Consider the following 21272-nt stretch of genomic DNA (forward strand, 5'->3'; position numbering starts at 1 on the left):
GTAAGGGAGGGAAGGACTTACTTTTCTCTTTTACTTTGGTAATAACAAAGTAATAACAAAAAATAGTAGATAAGTTGGCTAGTGTATGGTGAATTTATAAAAATAGCAAATACGTAAACCAATTAAATTTGAAGTATTCAAAATCAGCAGTTGAATGGACAAAATTGATGTTGCAAAACATTATATTTCCAGCAATATAATTTAGAAAGAAAGAAAAAAAGAAGGCTAAAGTAAGGCAAATCCATAGGGATGCATAGAAGAATAATAAATATTTTTCCAGGTGTTCCGACTACTCGGCACAAAGAGGCGGTTAATATTTGTTTAGGTTACAAAAGACCACCAGAAAAGAAAAAAAAAATTGTTTCAATACCACTGGACTGCTGTCCCCCTAACACAATACCTAGAAATAATATCTTACAAACAAACCAACCATAATCAGCATCAACAACATCATGCAGCAATGTTGTGATCATATTTCTCAAACTTCATCTTTAGCTATCTTAGCTTTTTTGTTAGCAGAATCCTTCTGCTCAATATACTCTGGGATGGTGTCTTGCATTATCTTCGGGGATGAAAAATCAAAATCAGAAGCAGATACACCAGTGAGTTCTGGATGATCTTTTAGATATGCCGCTATCTCATTGCGGGTTCTCAATTTTTTACCGGCGGTAGGTGTGATGTAGTAAGAGTCCAACTTAGAGTAATCTTTTCTAAGTACCAAGATTCTCTTGAAACCTTGTGGAGTCTTTGGAATGTTAGGCTTGTCAATGACCCATGTACGACTAGAATCATACTCGATATCAGCAGGATCATCACAGCTACAATCAGCCTTTCTGCTACATTGAAAAGGTTCTCCGATGATTTTTTGTCGGATCTCTTCAAACTCCTCCTGCGTATTAATCACTCTCCATTTCAAGCAATCTTTACACTGTGCAGCATATATATCAACAGAGCCTTGAGTTACCATCTGCCTCTGTCACAATAATTCACCAACAGTTTAGCGAAAGCAGAACAAGTTCGGCTCTTTATATTAAGCCCCCAAAAAAAAAAGAATTGATATTCCAGACTATTGAGGAAAACTCAAGTCTCGCAATGAAAAGAGATCAAGTTTGAAAGAGAGCCTGTAAAAAGTGACACTCCTCACCTTATAAGCAAGTTGTGTACAAATAAGTTAAACTCGATATAAAAGACTATTATGCTATCAGAGTCTCGATATTTGGGTCACCCACCAAATTATCTACTCATCAAACCCAATGGTGTTGACAGTAAAAGGGTGTACAGTGTACTGGGAAAAACCCATGTTAACAGTCAGTTCCGACATAAAAATCTGAGTACAGACTAAGCAATATATGAAAAACTTGCAATTCAATTTTGATTCTATAAGTTCTCATTTTATATTGTAGTGTAAACCTATTAGCTTCGGTTCTATATCAAATCTGATATTAAGCACCCACACTTAACAGCAACAAAACAATTCAAACACAAATGAGGGTTGATTGATAGAGCAAACTCTACTCTATCATGGTTTAACAAAACAATTGTTAATTACTGAGTAAACTACTAGATAATTATTGAAGCCATTGAAAACAAAGAATTAACAATAACCTCCCAATAACTTTTTTCTTTGCGCCTAGATTTCGGAATCGAAAACTACGCCATTAGGGTCTAGCGCAAGTGGTTTGTTCGTGCGTAGGGTGTGTGAGTGTTACTCTGAAGCATGTGTACTCCTAAAATGGTGAAGTACGGGTACGTACATGGTAAATGCACCGGGTACGCGTACGGTACTTGTTGGGTACTCAACGATCTGTGCCCATTTATATTTAATTGATTCAGAGTTACGAATAAGGCAAAAATGTGTTGTTGTCCGCGGAAAAATAGCATAAACTATTTTGATATTTTATTATATTTCAATTATCTCACTAGCTTTTGATGAAAATGGTGGAGGCAGTAGACAAAATACCAAGTTCAAATTCTATTGATCACAAAAAAAAAAAAATGAAAACCTAAAGTTTAAGCACTTGTGAATCCATTCAAGAAATATACATTGATAAATCTCTACATCATCATGATGTAATTATAATACAAGGAGCAGCAATAAATAACACAATTTGTGAATCCCAGAATCAAGCAACAGAGTGAAAAAACCCTAAAAATGAAAAGGAGGAAGAGGGTGAGTTGAAGTTACCCTGTTAGAAGAGGATGGAGTTTTGGAGACATCTTGGGGAGCGGCCATTGATTGAGCTGTGAGAGTGAGACAGTCAGTAATGAGGGTTTCGAGAAGATGCCACCGATCTGGGTAGGTGGTGAAGAACAAGAGAGATATAATAGTAACGTACGAGTTATATTACCTTTGATATGTTAAAAATATTTACTTCTTTTTTTCTTTTTAATGGGTTAGACACATTTTTATTTGTTTTTAAGACATAATTCAACCTGCATATTGGATTGATATTTTAAAAGATTATTTAAAAAAAAAATAAATTCTTAAAGATTTTATAGAATTGTAATTACAAGACTTTTTTTAATGGCTTTTTTACGATCAAGATTTTCTTTTTGGATTTTGATGAATTTATGACTCAGATTTTTAAGATTTCAAAATTTTTAAGATTTTAAAAGATTTTAAAAAAATTTGGTAAAAATAAATAAATTTTAAGGTTTTAAATAAAATAAAATTATTAAAACGAAAACAAAAAAGTCGTTTTTTATTCATTGAAAAAAATTGGAAGCATGTTGCTGCAAAAAAATATTGACGAATTTTGAAGAGGCTAAATTAGTCTAAACAAATTGCCACATGAGAGAATCGAGTATGAGAACTTAAGAATGAGCACACTCAGGTCCCAAGTTAATACCACCAGACCAATGACTAATAATATCGTTAAAAGAGAAAGAAGAATCTGAAAATTGTGTTGTAATATCGTTTGAATTATCAACCGCCTTGCAAATGTGTTGTAGCAAATTCTCACTCTTTTAAAAATTGTGTTGTAGCAAATTCTCAATCGTTTGGATATTATCAACAACCTTACAACTATGTCGAAAACTGTGTTGTAGAAGATTCTTGCACTACCAAAACACAATAGCAACATGCAGGGATGAATCCAGAAATTTTGAGCAATGGGGGCAATATGTATAGTATACCATGGTCTTAAATATAAGTAAAAATTAGTCAAATTTTTAAAGGAGAATGCTAACGTCGTATGTCCTAAAGACACATGTTACCAGAACTCAATATATAAAATTAATCTTAAGAGATGTGCATTTAACTTTCTAAAAGTCAATTTTTTGTTTTTCTCAATGTAAAACTTCTACTTTTGTGTTCCTTAACATGTGTCAATTCAAAACATTTTTTTAATACATCCGATTTAAATTTTGGACCAAATACTTTGTTACTAATTTATACTTATATTTGAGTTTGGAGAGAATAAAGCCCGTAAAATCAGTTCTCCATAAGTATCATTTCTCTCATTTGTAAGAAAAAGAAGTGGGTATACAAGTTAATACCTAACGGTGTATATAAAACTGAAGTTTTATCCCTTCGGTCTCTTCTCTTTATACTTTGTGTATATGTATATATGAGGTTCCTTAAAACATAGTGGGGGCGGGTGCCTACATAGGTCATTACGTAGGTCCGTCCCTGGCAACATATGATATTGTATAATCACCAATCAACATGAATAATGGCTGATAAAAAAGAAAAGAAAGAATATATCAACGATTGTGATGGTAGAGAAAAAAGTCTTTGAGAGTTATAAAAAATCTTGAGGGTTTGCGTGGGATTGTTAGTATTTGTATTTTTAATTAAAAATTCTCACAAAATCCATTTCATAACAAAATTCATCAAAATCGGCAGACTTTTGAATACCAACGAACATTTATAAATGACAAGAAATCTCAATTGAATATCAACATATTTTATTGCCCTAAAAAAATCATGATTGTCTTAATTTTTATTTTTATTTAGACACAAGACATTTTTATAATAAAAAATCTCTTAAAATCCTTTGAAATCTCAATCCAATACATCCATGTAATGTCGAGAATGTTTGGACGAACACTTTTATTTGAAATGTTGTAGATTGGTGTGCAATGATAATTATAACGATATTGTCCGTACTTTTTTTTTTATGTTCTTTGTTGGTTCGAGTTTGGCAAGCTATCGGATTATGGAATATTGTTGAGTTTGCAGTGCACGATATCGTTTCAACTGCAAATGCTATTTTTATGTTATTACATCGAGTAAATGCAAAGCAGGTTCCACGTACGGTTGTCACTATTTGGAGTATATGGAAGCATCAGAACCTAAAATCATGTCACAATATTTCATAGGCAGATGCACGAGTGACAAATCGAGCAATTCAATTGCTAGAGGGATAACATGCTAACAATGTTTGTTGGAGACAACATGTCATTGCAAAAACATTCGATGACAACATATATGGTTGAATTTGACATAAGTGGCTATGACATAAAAATTCCAACTCAGTACAATCCCAATATGCCCTAAAAGTCCCCTCGTTGATTACCATAACAATCTCAATCACCGTCATCAAAGAACATGGATGGGATCATTATGACTACCCGACGACGGACTATACAATGGTTCACGTCTAGAATAACGAAAATTCAAATTTAAAATGCTAAACTAAAAGATATGACATAAGAGAAATGAGAATGAGGGGAAAGAAAGGTTTCAGTTTATAGAATTCTTTGATGTGCATGATTGGTTGAAGCAAGGTAACAACCGCTTCGGTGGCCAAAAATTGGTCATCGACCTTGACCATTGATTGTTACCAAAAACCAATAAAACTGGCCACCGTCCAAGTTCGCTACTGTTATGGACTAGGGTTGAGGCCCAATAACCAAGGAGCTCGTCCTCTCATGTGCTGAATTCGGTCCAACTGGAAGCAGGCTCAAGGTCCATCCTCCTGCCCAACGGTCAAAGAGGTTGGACTTTCGTAACAACCGACATTGCAATGATTGACATTTTGCTGTCAATCATGGCTTTTCAACCTATTCCAATAATCATTAATGGCGAGGACGTCATATCCATCCTCACATTAATGGAATTGGCTCTACACTAAGGATTATATATATCCTTCTTATGCAGAATGCTCGAGTATTATATTCTTACCCTCTAAAACTTTCACTTCATGCAAATACTGGCTTGAACGTTGGAGTGTCTGTATGTACAACCCCCCTTCGAATCAACTGTGTTGTAGATAACCACTGTTGGCTACGTCAATTCTGATCATGTAAGATCATCTACTTATGTGGAAAAATACACTGGTGCAAGCATCTGCTAGTTAAGTAGAAAACTAAACCAATGGATGATTTTGCTGTCCAAAGTGCACCAGAAGGTTTGCGTGGTTGAAAATTCACCAAAACCTGTATAAATAAGAGTGTTTTGTTTCACTTTTTATTCATTCGCAACTCAGAATAATTGAGATTTTTGTAGTAAAAAAACACTCATTTAGTTGTGGTCTACTACAACAACGGTAAACCGAATCTTTTTAGGATCCATGTTGATGCTACATTGACTTATCTAAATCACCAGCTATGCCAACTCATTAGTCGTCTTAACTGCCACGATGCAAGAATGACGCTCGATGTTGAATGGAGATCAGCCTCTGAGGGATAAAAGAGGGTAATGTGAATGAAATCTTCCTTCGAGGGATAAAGAGGGACAAGTTCTCTTTTCATTGTTTGTCCACATTCATCATCTCAAATTTTAGGATAATAACGGGGGCAAGTCAAGCGTCTGATTTGGGTACTACATATTTGCATTAGAAAGTCAAGCTTTAGTTGTCGGTCCAGCAGACTGCCACTTAGCTACTACCACATGTCGGTTTAGCAGCATGGGAGAGTTCCATTTGTCATGGGAAAGCCTCATTTGAGTGACACTGATTTCGATCAGTTATATCATCCTCAATTCGGCCATAAAAAGTCTCTCGTTAATTACTATAACACATCCGACCTTGATGATTGAAGAACACCGATGGAAATATTATGAATAACCGACAACGAACTATGTGGCCGTTTACATACGAAATGACAAAAACTAACCAAAAAAAAAAAAAAAAAACAGAATGAGAGAAGATAAAAGACATGAAGAGGTATTTATAGAATTTAAGGTTTTTGATTGCCCAATGCCATGTGATGGCCGCACAGTGACAGATGGGTAAAATTTCTCATTTTTTATAACATCCACTATTTAAGTAACGGAAAGGCAAAATTGAAAACTAGTTGGATGCGCGAGAAGCATGAAGGAGGTGTCAAAATGAATTCTCTACATTACCATCCCACTCAAAGACAGATAAGACCTTGAGCTAAAAAACACTTACAAAAATATATACATTTATCCCCGTTGAAAAGTAGTAGCAAGACTCAAACCGGGACATTCCAGATCCAAAACTTATCTTTTTACAAGTTAATAATTAGTTTTTTTTTTTACGGGAATAATTAGTTGTTAATGTTAATATTTTTCACCTTCGTCTAGGACTTGAACCCCAAAACTTTCAACCCTTAGCTCAAACCATTCGAGGTACTCATCTCACCCATTATTATTATTATTAAGGTCATGTTAAACAGTGTCTCCGGGCCACTTGTTAAGCATACTAAAAAAAGATAAAATTAATATTGGTAAGATAATTTTTTACACTTTTAAAATAATGAATGCACAAGTTAAAAAAAAAAAGAATTTTCTTATTAATTAGCTTAACTCTAGCACTGTTTAACATTTTTCTCATTATTATTATTATTATTATTATTATTATTATTACCTTTTTTTAATAATAATAATAATAATAATTATTACTACTGGTCAAATTAATTAATTAGTTGTAACAAAAGAATCAATTAATTAATTAGATTTGAGTTATATTTGCTAACAACATAATTGTGATTATAGTAATGATGATATAATAATAATTCCTCTCAAAAAATGAATAATATAATAGTTATTCTTTGAATCTAATTTTTTATGGAAAATTCTTTTTCTTTTTCAATAAATTTTTACGGAAAATTCTAATTACCATTATTATGGTCAAGGTGGAGATATTTTCTATAATGACCACATAATAATTCGATAAAGAAAAACAACTTTATTATATGAATTAATATAGTCAATAATTTATTTAAGAATTGTAATGTCTTTAAAGATATTAGGGCCTGTTTGGGTTAACTTATTTTTGAAGTTATAAAAACCAGCTTATGCAAATAAATGAGCTTTTATGTTAATTCATAAGTTTTCACTAGCGAAAATTGTATTTTTATAAACCGTTTTTTCATAAACTTTTTTTTGAACGGAAAATATACTATTAATAATAATCGAGTCTTTGCACAAGACGAACAAAAACCATAAAAAAAGGTTACAAAACAAAGGCGCCATATATAAACGAAACACCAATGAAAATATTAAAACAGACACCACCTAATAGAGATATATTCTAATCCCATTTTTACAAAGACACTCCTCAGCTTCCAAAACACTAGAGAAGACAACAACCCGACCCATAGAGATGTCACTAGACAACTAACTCCCAATCACGAATCAAAAGTGTTCGGTCCATCAGAATCCAAAAAACAGCTCATTGAGTTATTTTATTTGCATAAGTTGTTTGATGTAAACCAAAAAATAAGTTAATTCAATCTGTCGTTTATTACATGTGCTTCACATTTCACAATGGATGTTGTCTTGGGAATTGTTTTTAAAGGGAATATAACAGTTTTTTTTTAATAGATGAACAAAATGGCAAATTTATTACCAACTCACAATATAACTTATAAGGTTCGAACCCTAATCATGAAGTCAAACCTAACAATTTCAATATGTTTTACCAATTGAGTTAGGACCATCGAAAAATGTCATTTTAATATTTTAATACAACTTCAATATATTTTCTAAGAAATACAACAAAGTTAAATTTTTGTCTTATAAACTACAAATCATTTTTATAAGTTATCGTTAAAAAGTTACGAAAATAAGCTTAAAATAACTTATAAACAATGTCATAAGTTCTTTGAAATAATTATACAAAATTTATGTCGATAAATAATCGATTTTATCTTATGATGAGTAAGTCAAATATCCAAAATTCAAACCTAACACATACAAAGTGATATCCCTATCAACTGAGTTAAACTCGCGTAGAAATGACAACAACGATAAAAAGTTATCTAACCCTCCCCCAAAAAGATCTATGTACATGTACTACATTACTCCAAAAACATTAGCCTACAAACAAACAAACAACCCCTAACCCTTATATATAAAAAATAAATAAAACAAAAAATATATATAAAAATGAAAATGGACCATTGGATTTGATTCCCAAAACCCAAAACCCACATAGAGTAGAAGCAGCAGCAACAACAAACGCACACATTTCACTTTCACTTTCACAACAACACACAAAGCAGCGTCGTTCTGTGACTGAGTGAGTGAGTTAGTAACGACGACTCCATAGCTTTTTCCTTCTTTCGTTTTCTTCTCCATTGCTGCTTAAAGAAGGTACATGACATACATTTGGTTTCTATCGATTCTAAATTCTTATTTTTCTTTTTTATAATTTTTGTCACTCAAATCCGTTTCTATGTTCTCAGTGTTTTATTGCTTTCGTTTTTGCATAAAAGATTCTAACTTTTTTTCTCTATATTTTTCATTTTTTTTTCAGCATAGGATATTGATTACTCGTTTTTTTCTTCTTCGTATCACTGTTGCAGCTGTTGATCTTGCTCAAGGTTTGGATTTTCTCTCTTTTTCTTGTTCGATTTTTAACGGGGTCGTTTATTTTTTTATTAAAGGTTGAATTTTGCATTGTTGTTGTAGTTTTTTTGAATTTCTTTTTATTAAAGGTTGTATTTAGCATTGGTGTTGGAGTTTATTTTTTTTATCAAATGATGTATTTTTGCGTTGGTTTTGTGGAGTAAACCCCCAAATTCGTATCTGACTTTGTAGGGTGCTCTCAAATAGGTACTTACTCTGTCAAAGTTTACTCATATGAGTTGTTTTGGGAGTTAGGGACCAAATTCGATAGTAATCATGTTAAAAGAGGTTTAAATATAGAGACCAACTTGATAAAATGGTTAAAATATAGGGTTTGATTTGACATTTTAATAGTGCCGGGGACTTTGTTGAACTATTCATAATTTCATGACCTATTTGAGAGCGTCCTACAAAGTTAGGACTAATTTGGTGGTTTAGTAAAAAAAAAGTGTATCAATCTTGTGTTCCCAATTTTATTTTAGGTTTTACTGTTTTTCTTTATTCCCTCTTCACTGTTAGTATTTCTTAATCACTCATTCGCGCCCTTTGTGAATTATTTGTAGATTGAATTGATTTGATAGGAAAAGGTATTCTAATGGCTGAAGAAATGGATAAAATTGTTGATTCTGAACAAGGTTCTAATTACAAGAGAAAATTAGATGATGAGTCTTCTTTGGTTGCTGAAGATGGTTCTGTAAATTTGGATGATGATTTCCCTCCCTATGAATTTCCAAATTCGTCTGAATTAGGGTTAGATAGTTATACAGAAGAACCACAATTAGGTGTGCTCGAGGTTGAGGATTGGGAGGATCCTATTGCAACTCAGCTTGAGGAATTACTGATGACTAATTTGGAAGCAATTTTCAATAACGCAATCAAGAAGGTTGTCGAGTTAGGCTACAATGAAGAAATGGCTGAAATGGCCATTTCAAGGAAGGCCTTATACACAGAAGGAGACCCTCTCACCAATATTGTTTGCCACCTAATGAATAATTTGAAGGGAAAAGGTAGTGATACTACTGCAGATTTTGTATTTCAAAATTTGAAGCAGCTACAACATTATACATTGGTAGAGATGATCGGTATACTTCGAGAACTAAGACCCTCCCTAACAGTAACTGAAGCAATGTGGGAGTTGCTGATACATGACTTGAGTATTACGCGAGCCATTGCAGGAGAAGATGAACTGAGTGATGTTTCTAGCGAGCACAGCTCTGACAAGTCTTCTGTTCCTCCATCAAAATCAGAGCTTCAAAGCTTTGATATAATTTCTGATTTCAGTTTGACAAATAGTCAAAAGGGCTCCGGAGAAAGTAAATCAGGATCTAATTCTAAGCTGAATAGTAGAAAAGAACTTGCATTAGCACTTAGGCAGAAGTTCCTTCATATGGAGAAATCTAAAGCTTGTGGAAAAGGGGGTGTTAAATTAGCGAAGCTTACAAGTGTAAGTGGTTTGATTGTTGAAAAAAGACTCAAGCCACAATCTGAAATTCAAAATCAGAAAATGAAACGCGGCTCCTCATATAAAGGAGTTAGTATAGCAGGAGTATGCCATGTTTCAGTCAATGAAGATTCAGCTTTACCTGAAGGATGTAGTGCCGCAAAATTATCCACAAAGGATGCTACATCTACTTCTACCACAGGGAAAACAACCAAACCAAAATCTAAACCATGCTCCGCTGCCACTCAAAAGATTCAAAATTACTGTGCTGGTATTCCTTTAGACGAAACTTCGGGCAAGTATGTGCCGCGAGATGAGAAGGATGAACAAATTTTGAAATTGGTATCTCGAGCGCAAGAATTGCAGGATGAGGTGCAAAGCTGGAACGACTGGGCGAATAAGAAGGTTATGCAGGCAGCTGATAAGCTGCGCAGGCTTCAGTTTGAGTCTAAATCTCTGAAAAAAGAAGCTGAAGTATATAGAAAAGAAAGGAAAGCTTTGGAGGAGAATGCTGAGAAGAGGATATCTGAAGTGGAGAATGTGATGGAAAATAATGAAAAGCAACTTGAGAATGCTTCTTCTTCCGTAGTCTTTCTAGAGTCAAAAAAATCCTTGCTAGAGAAGGACTTGAAGGCTGCCAAGTCGTTGGCTGAAAAGTCAACGACAACCCTTCAACAAGCACTGGAGAGAGAGCAGGTGGCTATTCAAAAAGTCCAGTCATGGGAAACGGAGAAGGGTTTGCTTCAAGATGAACTTGAGAAAGAGAAGAAAAAATTATCTAACCTGCAACAGGAGATACAAAAGGGGAAAAATCTTCTAGCTAATACTGAGGTATGTGGAATTAAATATGACAACTCATGAAGATATATTTGAGTAAGGAAAATGTTAACAAGTGACCTTAGAGCATTGTTTAAGAATCAAAAGAAGTAATTTCTGCATAGAAAAGTGTATTACTTTGGCAAATTTTTGACTTGTATTTTCAAGACAAATTTATTTTTTCGATTCCTTAAACAATGCCTTCAGGACACTTGTTGTTAGCACGACCCTTTGAGTAAAATCTTTGTTGAGTTCACATTTATATTTTAATATTAATATGTATCTTGAGTACCTATTCTATTATTTTAACAGTCCAATTCATGCTCATACCGGACATTGATAGCACCTAAAAAAGACATGGCTACTTCAATTTCACCTTCCGAATAATTTACATATACATGATTGACTATTTTAGCTTACCATGTACTGCAAACATGGATGGGATGCTTCTTTCTATATGAAGGGCGTTCCTTCAGTGTCGGTTAAAAAGTTCAAATTGTAAATCAACTCAAAGTATTGCTTCTTAACCAATTAAAATGATTTCAAAACTAGAAACTGATTGAGCTAAATTTATCACCTGGGTCTTCATAAGTACACTGTTTTTACTTTTGCATTTATACATCACAAGTTACTTGTTGAGATTATATGATTTCTGTTTTATTGATGGCCAAATTGTTTACAATTGGCACGCAAATAGTTTATTATGCTGCTTCCTTACTTAAGTGGCGGAAACATTACAGGGTAGAGTGAAAAAGGAGAGAGCTAAGAAAGAAAAGATCCTTGCAGAGGCTGCATTCATTAGAAAAGAAAGAGAACAGTATGAAGCACTCATGAAAGCTGAGGAGGATGCCCTTAGAACGAAGGCAGCTAGTGAGCTGCAGGCATATGTGGAAAGCGTGGTAAAGCTAGAGAAGGAGATGGCTAAGCTAAAACTAAAATCTGATTCCAAAAACAGTATTCCATCTGTGGTGAAAGAAAACAAGAAATCTGAGATGACGGCAGGGAGCTCACAAGACAAGCTGGCAGGTGGAAGATTGAAGCGGGAGCACGAGTGTGTCATGTGCTTATCAGACGAGAGGTCGGTTGTTTTTCTGCCATGTGCTCATCAGGTTTTGTGTCCGAAATGCAATGTGCTCCATGAGAAGCAAGGGATGAAGGACTGTCCTTCTTGTAGGACCCCCATCAAGTTTAGGATTCATGCCAAATTTCTTGGGCAGCAGTAGATATAGACTTTCCTTAGTGGATAGGAACCGTGAAGAAGCGTTGCAGTTAGTTTAGATGATTCTCCAAGGTGGTTCATTTTGAAGGCCATTTAGACCATTATGTCAGCTACATTTTATTTTATAAGATGTTTATTTTGAGACTGAATCAGCTCTTAGTCCCTATCCTCCTTTACCTAAATAGGAAATAAAACAGAAAGAGAAACAGCATAGACAAAGAAATAGCTGTCCTTTGATACAGTTATGTGTAAATTTTATTACAGTGAATCTCAATAGCACAGAGAAACTTGATGGATTTGGTTCAAATGAGTGCGTTGTTCAAGTTTGACCGTTCTTTTCTCTTGTTGCTTTTTGTTCGCGGTTGTTGGGGTCAAACTCACACTCTCTTCATTGTTCGTGCAGGGTTGTTAGGTTGTTATGTGAGGTTCAGGAATCTCCAAATTTCATTACAACACTTTTTTTTCACGGATGCATTGCAACACTTTGAAGTACATACTAATATTTTAATATGGACCATATATTACTATGTCTTTCTATGAAATAAGTATCAGTGTGCATTCTTCTATATGTAGGATAATTTAAATGTTGCCAACATACCTTACACACATCTTGACACTTAAGTTTGTAAATATGAATGATGTTAGCAACACACTATCAAATACTTTTTTTTTCAACTATCTTTTTCAAGTTTGTAAACAGCAATGGATGCATAAATTTTGAATAGTGAAGACAATATATATCTAATATAAGGATAATATTGGATTTTAATTAATAGATAAATGAGGATAATTTTGTCAACATGTTTATATTTTGCTGCAATTTTCTCGCATATTTTTTAAAAAATTGAACCAAACAATTAAAATTTAAAATATTTGCTCCACTCCATAACCTCCAACAAAACATACCCTTAACAACATGATCCTAAAGAACTTGTTTGGTAGTTTAGCGGGAGGACTTTGTGGGAAGAGAAAAAGGGTGAAAGAGATAGAAATCTTTCACTTTATTTGAGAGAATAATGAAAGGAAAAAAAAAATTGAGTATTATAATAGCATGGAAAGATTTGAAGAATTTATCTAAATCATCCAAAATCTTCCTCCAATACATTTTTCCAGTTCCCTCAAATTAAAGAAATTTGGTATCATGAAGAAAAATGAAATCTCCAAAGTCCATGATCCGATGAATAACTTTGGTGTGGCATAAATATAATCTCTCCATCCCAAAATATAACAACTCATTTGCCACCGTATGCCGATGCATAATTTTGATTACGAATATGTTTAATTCTCTATTAGTAAAAATTATAGAAATTTGATAATATTTATCGAAACAAATCAAACAAGATCTTATATGATTATATTTACATTTATATACTTTTAGAAAAATACGGTCAAAATAAAACATATAAATAGTACATTTAGTCAAAGTGACGTACGATAAAACTCAATCGACTAGTTTATACTTTATATCATCTAACTGTTGATCTGATGCAGTTTGTCATGCACAAGTTTAATACCGATCTATGTTAAATGCCATCTAAGATTACATACATCCTAGGAAATTAAGGAGATGCACATCTTCTTATCTACAATCAAATAAACAAAACTAGAAGAATAAGAACATCCAACAACTTCAAACTATATATACAAGAAGCTTGGCCATAAATTTAACATTTGGGTCATATTTCAATTATTTGTGCTTTAACTAATGGAACAATATATGCAATAAAGTGCCATGCATGCTTATGAAGAGGCTGAATGGATTCTTTATCCTGTTTCGATAATTCATTATTCATGCACTGGCCAAGTTGTAAACGTGAGACATTAACAGTATAGTTATATTTATGTTTAAAATGAAAAAGGTTACAACAAGTCGATATGTCCGAGTGGTTAAGGAGACAGACTTGAAATCTGTTGGGCTTCGCCCGCGCAGGTTCGAACCCTGCTGTCGACGATTTCTTTTTTCTTTTTCTTTCTCAAAACTGGATTATTTGTACATTTGCTTTATTATTATTTTTTATTATTGCGTCGTACTTCATTTTTTTAAGCACAAATTTTATATTGTTTGCTTATCATATACTTTCCTTATTTCCTCCTTTGTTTTTTTAACAATACTTTCCTTTCTTATTATGTTGTTTTTTTTTGACTCAAAATAAGGATATTCATTCATTCCAATAATTGATACAGTACATCACATGCAAATACAAATTCAACATAGCTAAAAACAAAAAGGATGAAACTGCAAACAATCTCACAGCATCCATGTTAATAGCATACAACGGCAATTGCAATATGCCTACAAATAATATAATATGATAAAAGTCACCAGAATGTCCATGCTTCCGGATCTGCAACGATGATGCCCAAATCATTGATCGAATCTGCAATTGATTGAAATCTACCTTTCAAAATGAACCAAACGAACACCGCAACAATATGTTTTCAACTTGTGTTTAGAATGATTATCAATTGCTTCCAATTATTAAATCATATAGTATCATTTTCATGTATTGAAATTGAAATTGAAATATACATAATGGACTTATTACAAATTTAATGACATTTTCTATGGCAGGGATTAATTAGCTCCACAAAAAGAGACAATTTCAACATTCCAGTTTATGCACCAAGCTTGCAAGACTTCAAGGAAGTCGTTGAAGAAAATGGTTCATTTGTGATAAACAAGCTTGAGGTATTCAAAGGAGGAAGTCCCCTTGATTTGAACAAACCAGATGATGCTAATGAAGTAGGAAGGGCTCTAGCCAATAGCTGCAGGACTGTATGCGGAGTCCTTGTTGATGCTCACATTGGTGATAAACTAAGTGAGGAACTCTTCGTTAGAGTGGAGCGCCAAGCCGCTAACCGTGCCAAGGAGCTTTTGGAGAAACTACAGTTCTTTCACATAGTTGCATCTCTTTCTTTTGCTCAATGAGAAAAAGAAAAGTATGTTATAGTCCACACATGTCCTCATCCATCGTGTGCTGATTTTTAATACTATTTTCTATTTTATAATATATCAAGGACTAATAGAATTTGGTTTACGATGGATTGAGACTCAGGTAGACCTGTACATACTATCATAAGAAAAAAGACTGTTGATGATAACAAAAACTTTTCTGAAATCCCTTTATTTTTCTCATGTATTGAATTATCGTATATATAGGAATCAAAATGCACAAAAGAAAGATTAAAAACCGAGGTTCACAATTTCTAGCCTCATGTTTTTCAACTGGTTCCTCTACGATTGCAGTATTATACTGCAGTTGTAGTACCATACTGCAGCTGTTGAGGACCAAATGAATTGTTTTCTCCCATCTTTTGTTTGTATTGTTTGTGTGTTATATATTGATGAATGTAATTACTTTTTAGACATTATGATGCTCTTTCTGACTTGTGTTTTCTTGTTTCTGAACTAGTTTTTGCTTTTTTAACATAGTTGATTTGTAATTGTAGGTATTTGACAGAGTTATTGGCAGAAAGACATAAACTGGCCCTGTTTTTTGCAGGTTTACGTCTATGAGAAGCATCCCTGCTTATGAGAATGCTATGAAGGAGTCTTTCGAACGCCGTTTGGATTTGTACTTGTGCCGTCGAGTTCGAAGAAAACATGTAAGTGAATATCGTATCAAATAACTACTTTACTAGTTTTTTCTTTGCATGTCAAATGTTTTAATTTGTTGCTACTTTTTACTTACATGACTATTTTGTGTGTGTTCCATAGCTGGCATAATTCATTTATATTTTGTTTTTCTCCTATGACCAGCTTAATACTGATCCTGAATCTTTAAAGCCAAAGCTTCCAAAGAAAAAGGAACTTAAGCCTTACACCATAACATGCTATGTCGAATATAAAGACCATGAAGGTGGGCAGTGGATGGCTTCAGGTACGTGGATGTTGATAACAAATATTTTGGTTTCAATTAAACAGTGGAGATTGGTATCCTTACTTATTTGGATTTGTGAAGGTTCAAGTGATGGAACTGTCCGTGTCTGGGAGGTTGAAACAGGTAGATGTCTGAGACAGTGGGTGTAGGAGATTGGTGAAGCTGTGAACTGTGTTACTTGGAATCCTCTGCCTGATATTCATATTCTGGCCGTCTTTGTGTAAGTCTGGTTTTATTGATTATAAAATAATGTATTTTTTTGTATATAAATTAAAAAATATTGAAATTTTCTTTTCTGATATATACATGACTTGATTGTGAACATAAATCAATGTTAAATCTTCCATTACATTGGCATATGACCCCAACTAAACTTTTTAATTATAGAAAAGCAAGTCAGCTCAGAATTTATAGCCTAACCGGCCGCTGCGGAAGGACAAATGACTTTATATTTGCAGCAATACTTATGATATCTGATGTTGCATGCTACTTTTTTTTGTTAGTTCCTAACAACACTTGTGTTTGCAGGCAAGAAAGCACCTAGTGTAAGCTAGCTGGCTTAAAGATGATAAACATGACGCTATAAGGTTAAGGCATTTAAAGGTATTTCCATGTCTCCATTTCTAGTAAAGGTTTGCTTGTTGCTTGAAATTTTGAGTATTTATATTAAACATTAGTTGATGTGTTCATGCAGACTGTTACTAGCGTGGAATGGCACCGAAAAGGTGACTACTTTTCAACAGTGATGTCAACAGATATCCTTTCTAAGTGTTGTGTCAGTTTTAGCTGATAGCCTGATACATACATTCTTTCTTGTTTATTCGTTATCTAATAATAATAGTTACATATTTCCAACAAATGAACAATAACGCACATAAAAGTCTCACATACCTATCATTGCACAAGTAGTCATGTATGTTGCCGCATCATACCTTAGTAGTAGTCTTTATGTCTTTCAACAAAGCTTGAATTATCTCCGGATTTTGACACACTTAATGACCATGAATAGAACCATTTAGACGTGAGCTGTTACTCATCATGTAATTCCACTCACTACATGTAAGATCTGCTTCCGTTAATCTCTGTGTTTAGTGTGTTTTATTCATGGACCTTATAGAAAACCACTTCTTAATTACCAACTAGTTGATTTTTAAGGAAAATTAACGAGGTATAAAATCAGAATCGGATCGATTATTGAACGGATGTACATACCGGTTCAAAGTTCAATAGGTCGGACCGGATGTCAACAGATCGAACTATTTTTAATTAAATATATTTTTTTTTTTACATTTTTAAATTCTATATAAAATAATAATAAATAAAATTGGATAATATTTATAATTTCATACTATATAAAACATAAAACATCATAAGTCAATACATCAAAACTAGACTCGATAATCATTGGTTCGATTAGAAACTAGACTTGAGTTTGACATAAACTCTTTTCAGCTCGAGTTCGACTCGTTTATAGTTCACGAGCAGTTCAGTTCAGCTCATTAGGTTCAATTAATTTTCAACTTGAAACTAAAATCAAAAGGGTAAATAGTGTTATACCCCCTGCAAAATAGACGAGTTTTGCGTTACCCCCTGCAAAATATTTTTTTGAGATTACCCCCCTGCAATGTCAAGATTCTTTGCGTTACCCCCCTGGCTTAACAAGTGGGCATATGACATGGAAGAATCTTGACGTGGCATGACGCGTGGAAATTAATTTATTTTTTATTTATTTTTAATTGCCAACTCATTAATTAATGTGGGTTTTTAATTAAAAAAATGAAAAAAAAACTTAAAAGTTGTTATATTTTTATGAACTTACTTAAAAGAAAGTTTTTTTTTTTTTTTGACTAAAAGTTGTTATTATATATAAAAAAAATTCTTATATATATATAATAACTAATAATAGAGTAACCAACAAAAAAAACCGAAGATGAAAAAAAAAAACAAATAATAATAATAGTACCAAAAAAATAATAATAATAATATTATTATTATTAGTTTTTAATAATAATAATAATAGTAACCAAAAAACTAATAATAATAATATTATATATTATTATTATTAGTTTTTTTTTCATCTTCGTTTATTTTTTGGTTACTCTATTATTAGTTATTATATATATATATATATATATATATATATATATATATATATATATATATATATATATATAAGAATTTTTTTTTTATATATATAATAACAACTTTTATATATAAGAATTTTTTTTTTTATATATAATAACAACTTTTATATATAAGAATTTTTTGTTTTATATATAATAATAGAGTAACAAAAAAAAACGAAGATGAAAAAAAAACCTAATAATAATAATATTATTATTATTAGTTTTTTGGTTACTATTATTATTATTAAAAACTAATAATAATAATATTATTATTATTAGTTTTTTGGTTACTATTATTATTATTATTAGTTTTTTTTCATCTTCGTTTTTTTTTGTTGGTTACTCTATTATTAGTTATTATATTTATATAAGAATTTTTTTATTATATATAATAACAACTTTTAGTCAAAAAAAAAAAACAAAACTTTCTTTTAAGTAAGTTCATAAAAATATAACAACTTTTAAGTTTTTTTTTTCATTTTTTTAATTAAAAACCCACATTAATTAATGAGTTGACAATTAAAAATAAATAAAAAATAAATTAATTTCCACGTGTCATGCCACGTCAAGATTCTTCCATGTCATATGCCCACTTGTTAAGTCAGGGGGGTAACGCAAAGAATCTTGACATTGCAGGGGGTAATCTCAAAAAAATATTTTGCAGGGGGGTAACGCAAAACTCGTCTATTTTGCAGGGGGGTATAACACTATTTACCCAAATCAAAAATTCGATATGAATTTTTTTTTCATTATATTTATTCTCCATTTTAAAATATATAAATTTTAAATTATTTTTGAAGTGTTATTTAAAAATATATTTTTAAGTGTTATATATATAATCAAGTCAGCTCGTGAACCAAACAAGTCGAACTATATATAGCTCAAGTTCAGTTCATTTAATTAACGAACTTAATATTTAGCTTAAGTTCGACTCATTTGGTTCTTTAACCAAGTTCAAAACCAAACAAGTCGAACTATATATAGCTCAAGTTCAACTCGTTTAATTAACTAACTTAATATTTAGCTTAAGTTCGACTCATTTGGTTCATGAACCAAGTTCAAAATCAAACAAGCCGAACTATATATAGTTCAAGTTCAGTTTATTTAATTAACGAACTTAATATTTAGCTTAAATTTTACTCATTTAGTTCATGAACCAAGCAAGTTAAACGAATTAATTGTCAAATCGATCTCAAACTTTATTCGACTTATTTAGGTTCATTGTCAGCCCTAATAAAGATAGAATATATTTTGAAAATAAGTAAGTTAAAATTGCTTTGAGTTTAACTAAGTCAGTGGTTCAATATAGAAAAATGAGGGGGTTCAAAATATAAATTATATAGGATTATACGTGTATTTTTTTTTAAGTCCAGGGGGTTCAGTTGAACCCCCTCGAGTGTACGTGTATTTTTTTTATTCATGAATTTATTGAAGAGAAAACTCATAAAAAAGCTTGATACTGGTCTCAAAGACGTCTCATCAATTGCAGTTCATCCTGGAGGTTATCATTATTAGTAATGAAGAAATAAAGTTTATCAGTTTTCTTCTAATCATAATTGCAGTAGTCGTTCATCATAGTTGTGTCTGGAGACACATTCCATGCAGGTGAAAATTTAATTATGGGGAGCAAAGAAGGGAAGCTTTGTTGGTTTGACATGGACCTATCGTTTAAACAATATAAAACTCTTAAGTAAGGGCCTGTTTGAAATGGTTTTCAAAAACTGTTTTTTGGTTTTTAAAAATAGAAAACTTGTTTGGTAGACTTGTTTTTTAAAACTGTTTTTAATTTTTTAGTTTTACACTATGTGCTAGAGATCTCTTTGAATGCTTGGAGGAAATAATTTGCATTAAGACATAAACCCTCACAATTTTCTTGAAAGATTGACCTGTGAAAAATGAATGTTAACTTTTTTGTTGATTTTAATCATAGTTATAATTTTTATTTAGAAGACTATTTGTCTGTTTGATTTGTGTTTTTATTTTCTATTTTTATCCTTAATTACACAATTGTTGCCTTTTTCTTACTTTGTTTCCAATTCCAAAATTTTGTATAAGAAACCGTGATTTTGTTTATTTTTTTCATTGTTTAATTGTTGTGTACAAAGTACAAACCCTTGAAAAAAATTAAGAACAATTTTTTACATACATCAAATAAAAATTCACCAATTTACCGCATCACCTTATTTTTGGATGATTATTTCGAAACTACTTGTATAACCTGGATGAAATTATTATTATTAGACTATTTGACAAAATAAACAAACAAATAAATGGGCCAACTACATCGATAGAGTAACACTAGCACATTTTTTTTGCTTTTTAATTTATTTCTTCTTCTTCTTCAAGTAGTCTAGTGATCAAAATTTTAAGTGGAGAACTCTAACCCCTGTAAATTGTAATGTTCATAACAATTGAGTTATACTCATGGAACCTAACACTATTTCATTAGTTATAATTTTAACAAATCATACTATATTTTATCGTCTCACATAAATTAGATGAAATTTTATGAATTCTAACAAATATGAGGAACCATATATACTATTAAAAAATGTATATTAGTGAATGTATTATACTATTTATTATGGATTGGGCTAAAGTCCATTCTTGCTTTAGAGTGGGTCACCCTTATCACTCGCTCTTAAGCGAACCGTCACATAAACTCACCCTAGAGGCGCACACGAGCAAGGTTGGAGGATTGCTCCAATTCATTGGATTTAGCTAGGGTATGAAACGATATATGACAACACTTGTCATGAGAGGACAACGATCATATAGAAGGTTTCAGGACATTGAAACCCTAATTTTATCTCTATAAATCCTAACTCACGGTTTAAATTGAGATATGTAATATTCTAAAATATTAACCTCACATTTTCAGCCTACTTACTTGATTATAAGAGTGTTTGCGGGTATTTCCACCTTCGGAATATGTCAATCAACAGTTTACCTTCAACGATCCTTGTAGCCGCTTTCGGTGAAAAATCTCCAGGTCCATAAAGATCACTAATCTATTATTACATTATTA

At 32.2% G+C, this 21272-nt stretch overlaps 3 protein-coding genes, 1 non-coding gene and 1 pseudogene across 4 annotated transcripts; 4 read left to right on the forward strand and 1 right to left on the reverse strand.

Annotated features, from left to right (window-relative positions):
* Positions 1-231: 231 nt before the first annotated feature.
* On the reverse strand, positions 232-2360 carry LOC123915870 (methyl-CpG-binding domain-containing protein 4-like). Its single transcript, XM_045967171.1, has 2 exons — positions 2186-2360; positions 232-973 (listed from the first exon to the last, which is right to left on the reverse strand). Exons 1-2 carry the CDS (start codon positions 2231-2233, stop codon positions 479-481), a joined length of 543 nt encoding a protein of 180 aa, XP_045823127.1. The 5' UTR covers positions 2234-2360; the 3' UTR covers positions 232-478.
* A 5902-nt stretch (positions 2361-8262) lies between these two features.
* LOC123915950 (putative E3 ubiquitin-protein ligase RF4) lies at positions 8263-12560 on the forward strand. The gene is made up of 4 exons (XM_045967289.1): positions 8263-8506; positions 8670-8736; positions 9325-11033; positions 11759-12560. The coding sequence occupies exons 3-4, from the start codon at positions 9357-9359 to the stop codon at positions 12239-12241; spliced, it is 2160 nt and encodes a 719-aa protein (XP_045823245.1). The 5' UTR covers positions 8263-8506; positions 8670-8736; positions 9325-9356; the 3' UTR covers positions 12242-12560.
* Positions 12561-13969: 1409 nt separating this feature from the next.
* Positions 13970-15166, forward strand: LOC123888282 (indole-3-acetate O-methyltransferase 1-like). The gene is made up of 2 exons (XM_045937282.1): positions 13970-14050; positions 14810-15166. The coding sequence occupies exons 1-2, from the start codon at positions 13970-13972 to the stop codon at positions 15164-15166; spliced, it is 438 nt and encodes a 145-aa protein (XP_045793238.1).
* On the forward strand, positions 14107-14188 carry TRNAS-UGA. Its single transcript has one exon. It is a non-coding gene; the product is annotated as a tRNA-Ser (tRNA).
* Positions 15167-15720: 554 nt separating the features above from the next.
* LOC123888289 lies at positions 15721-17197 on the forward strand (annotated as a pseudogene).
* The last annotated feature ends 4075 nt before the right edge of the window (positions 17198-21272 follow it).

This window comes from Trifolium pratense, linkage group LG1 (assembly GCF_020283565.1).
Source record: "Trifolium pratense cultivar HEN17-A07 linkage group LG1, ARS_RC_1.1, whole genome shotgun sequence".
Lineage (NCBI taxonomy): Eukaryota > Viridiplantae > Streptophyta > Magnoliopsida > Fabales > Fabaceae > Trifolium > Trifolium pratense.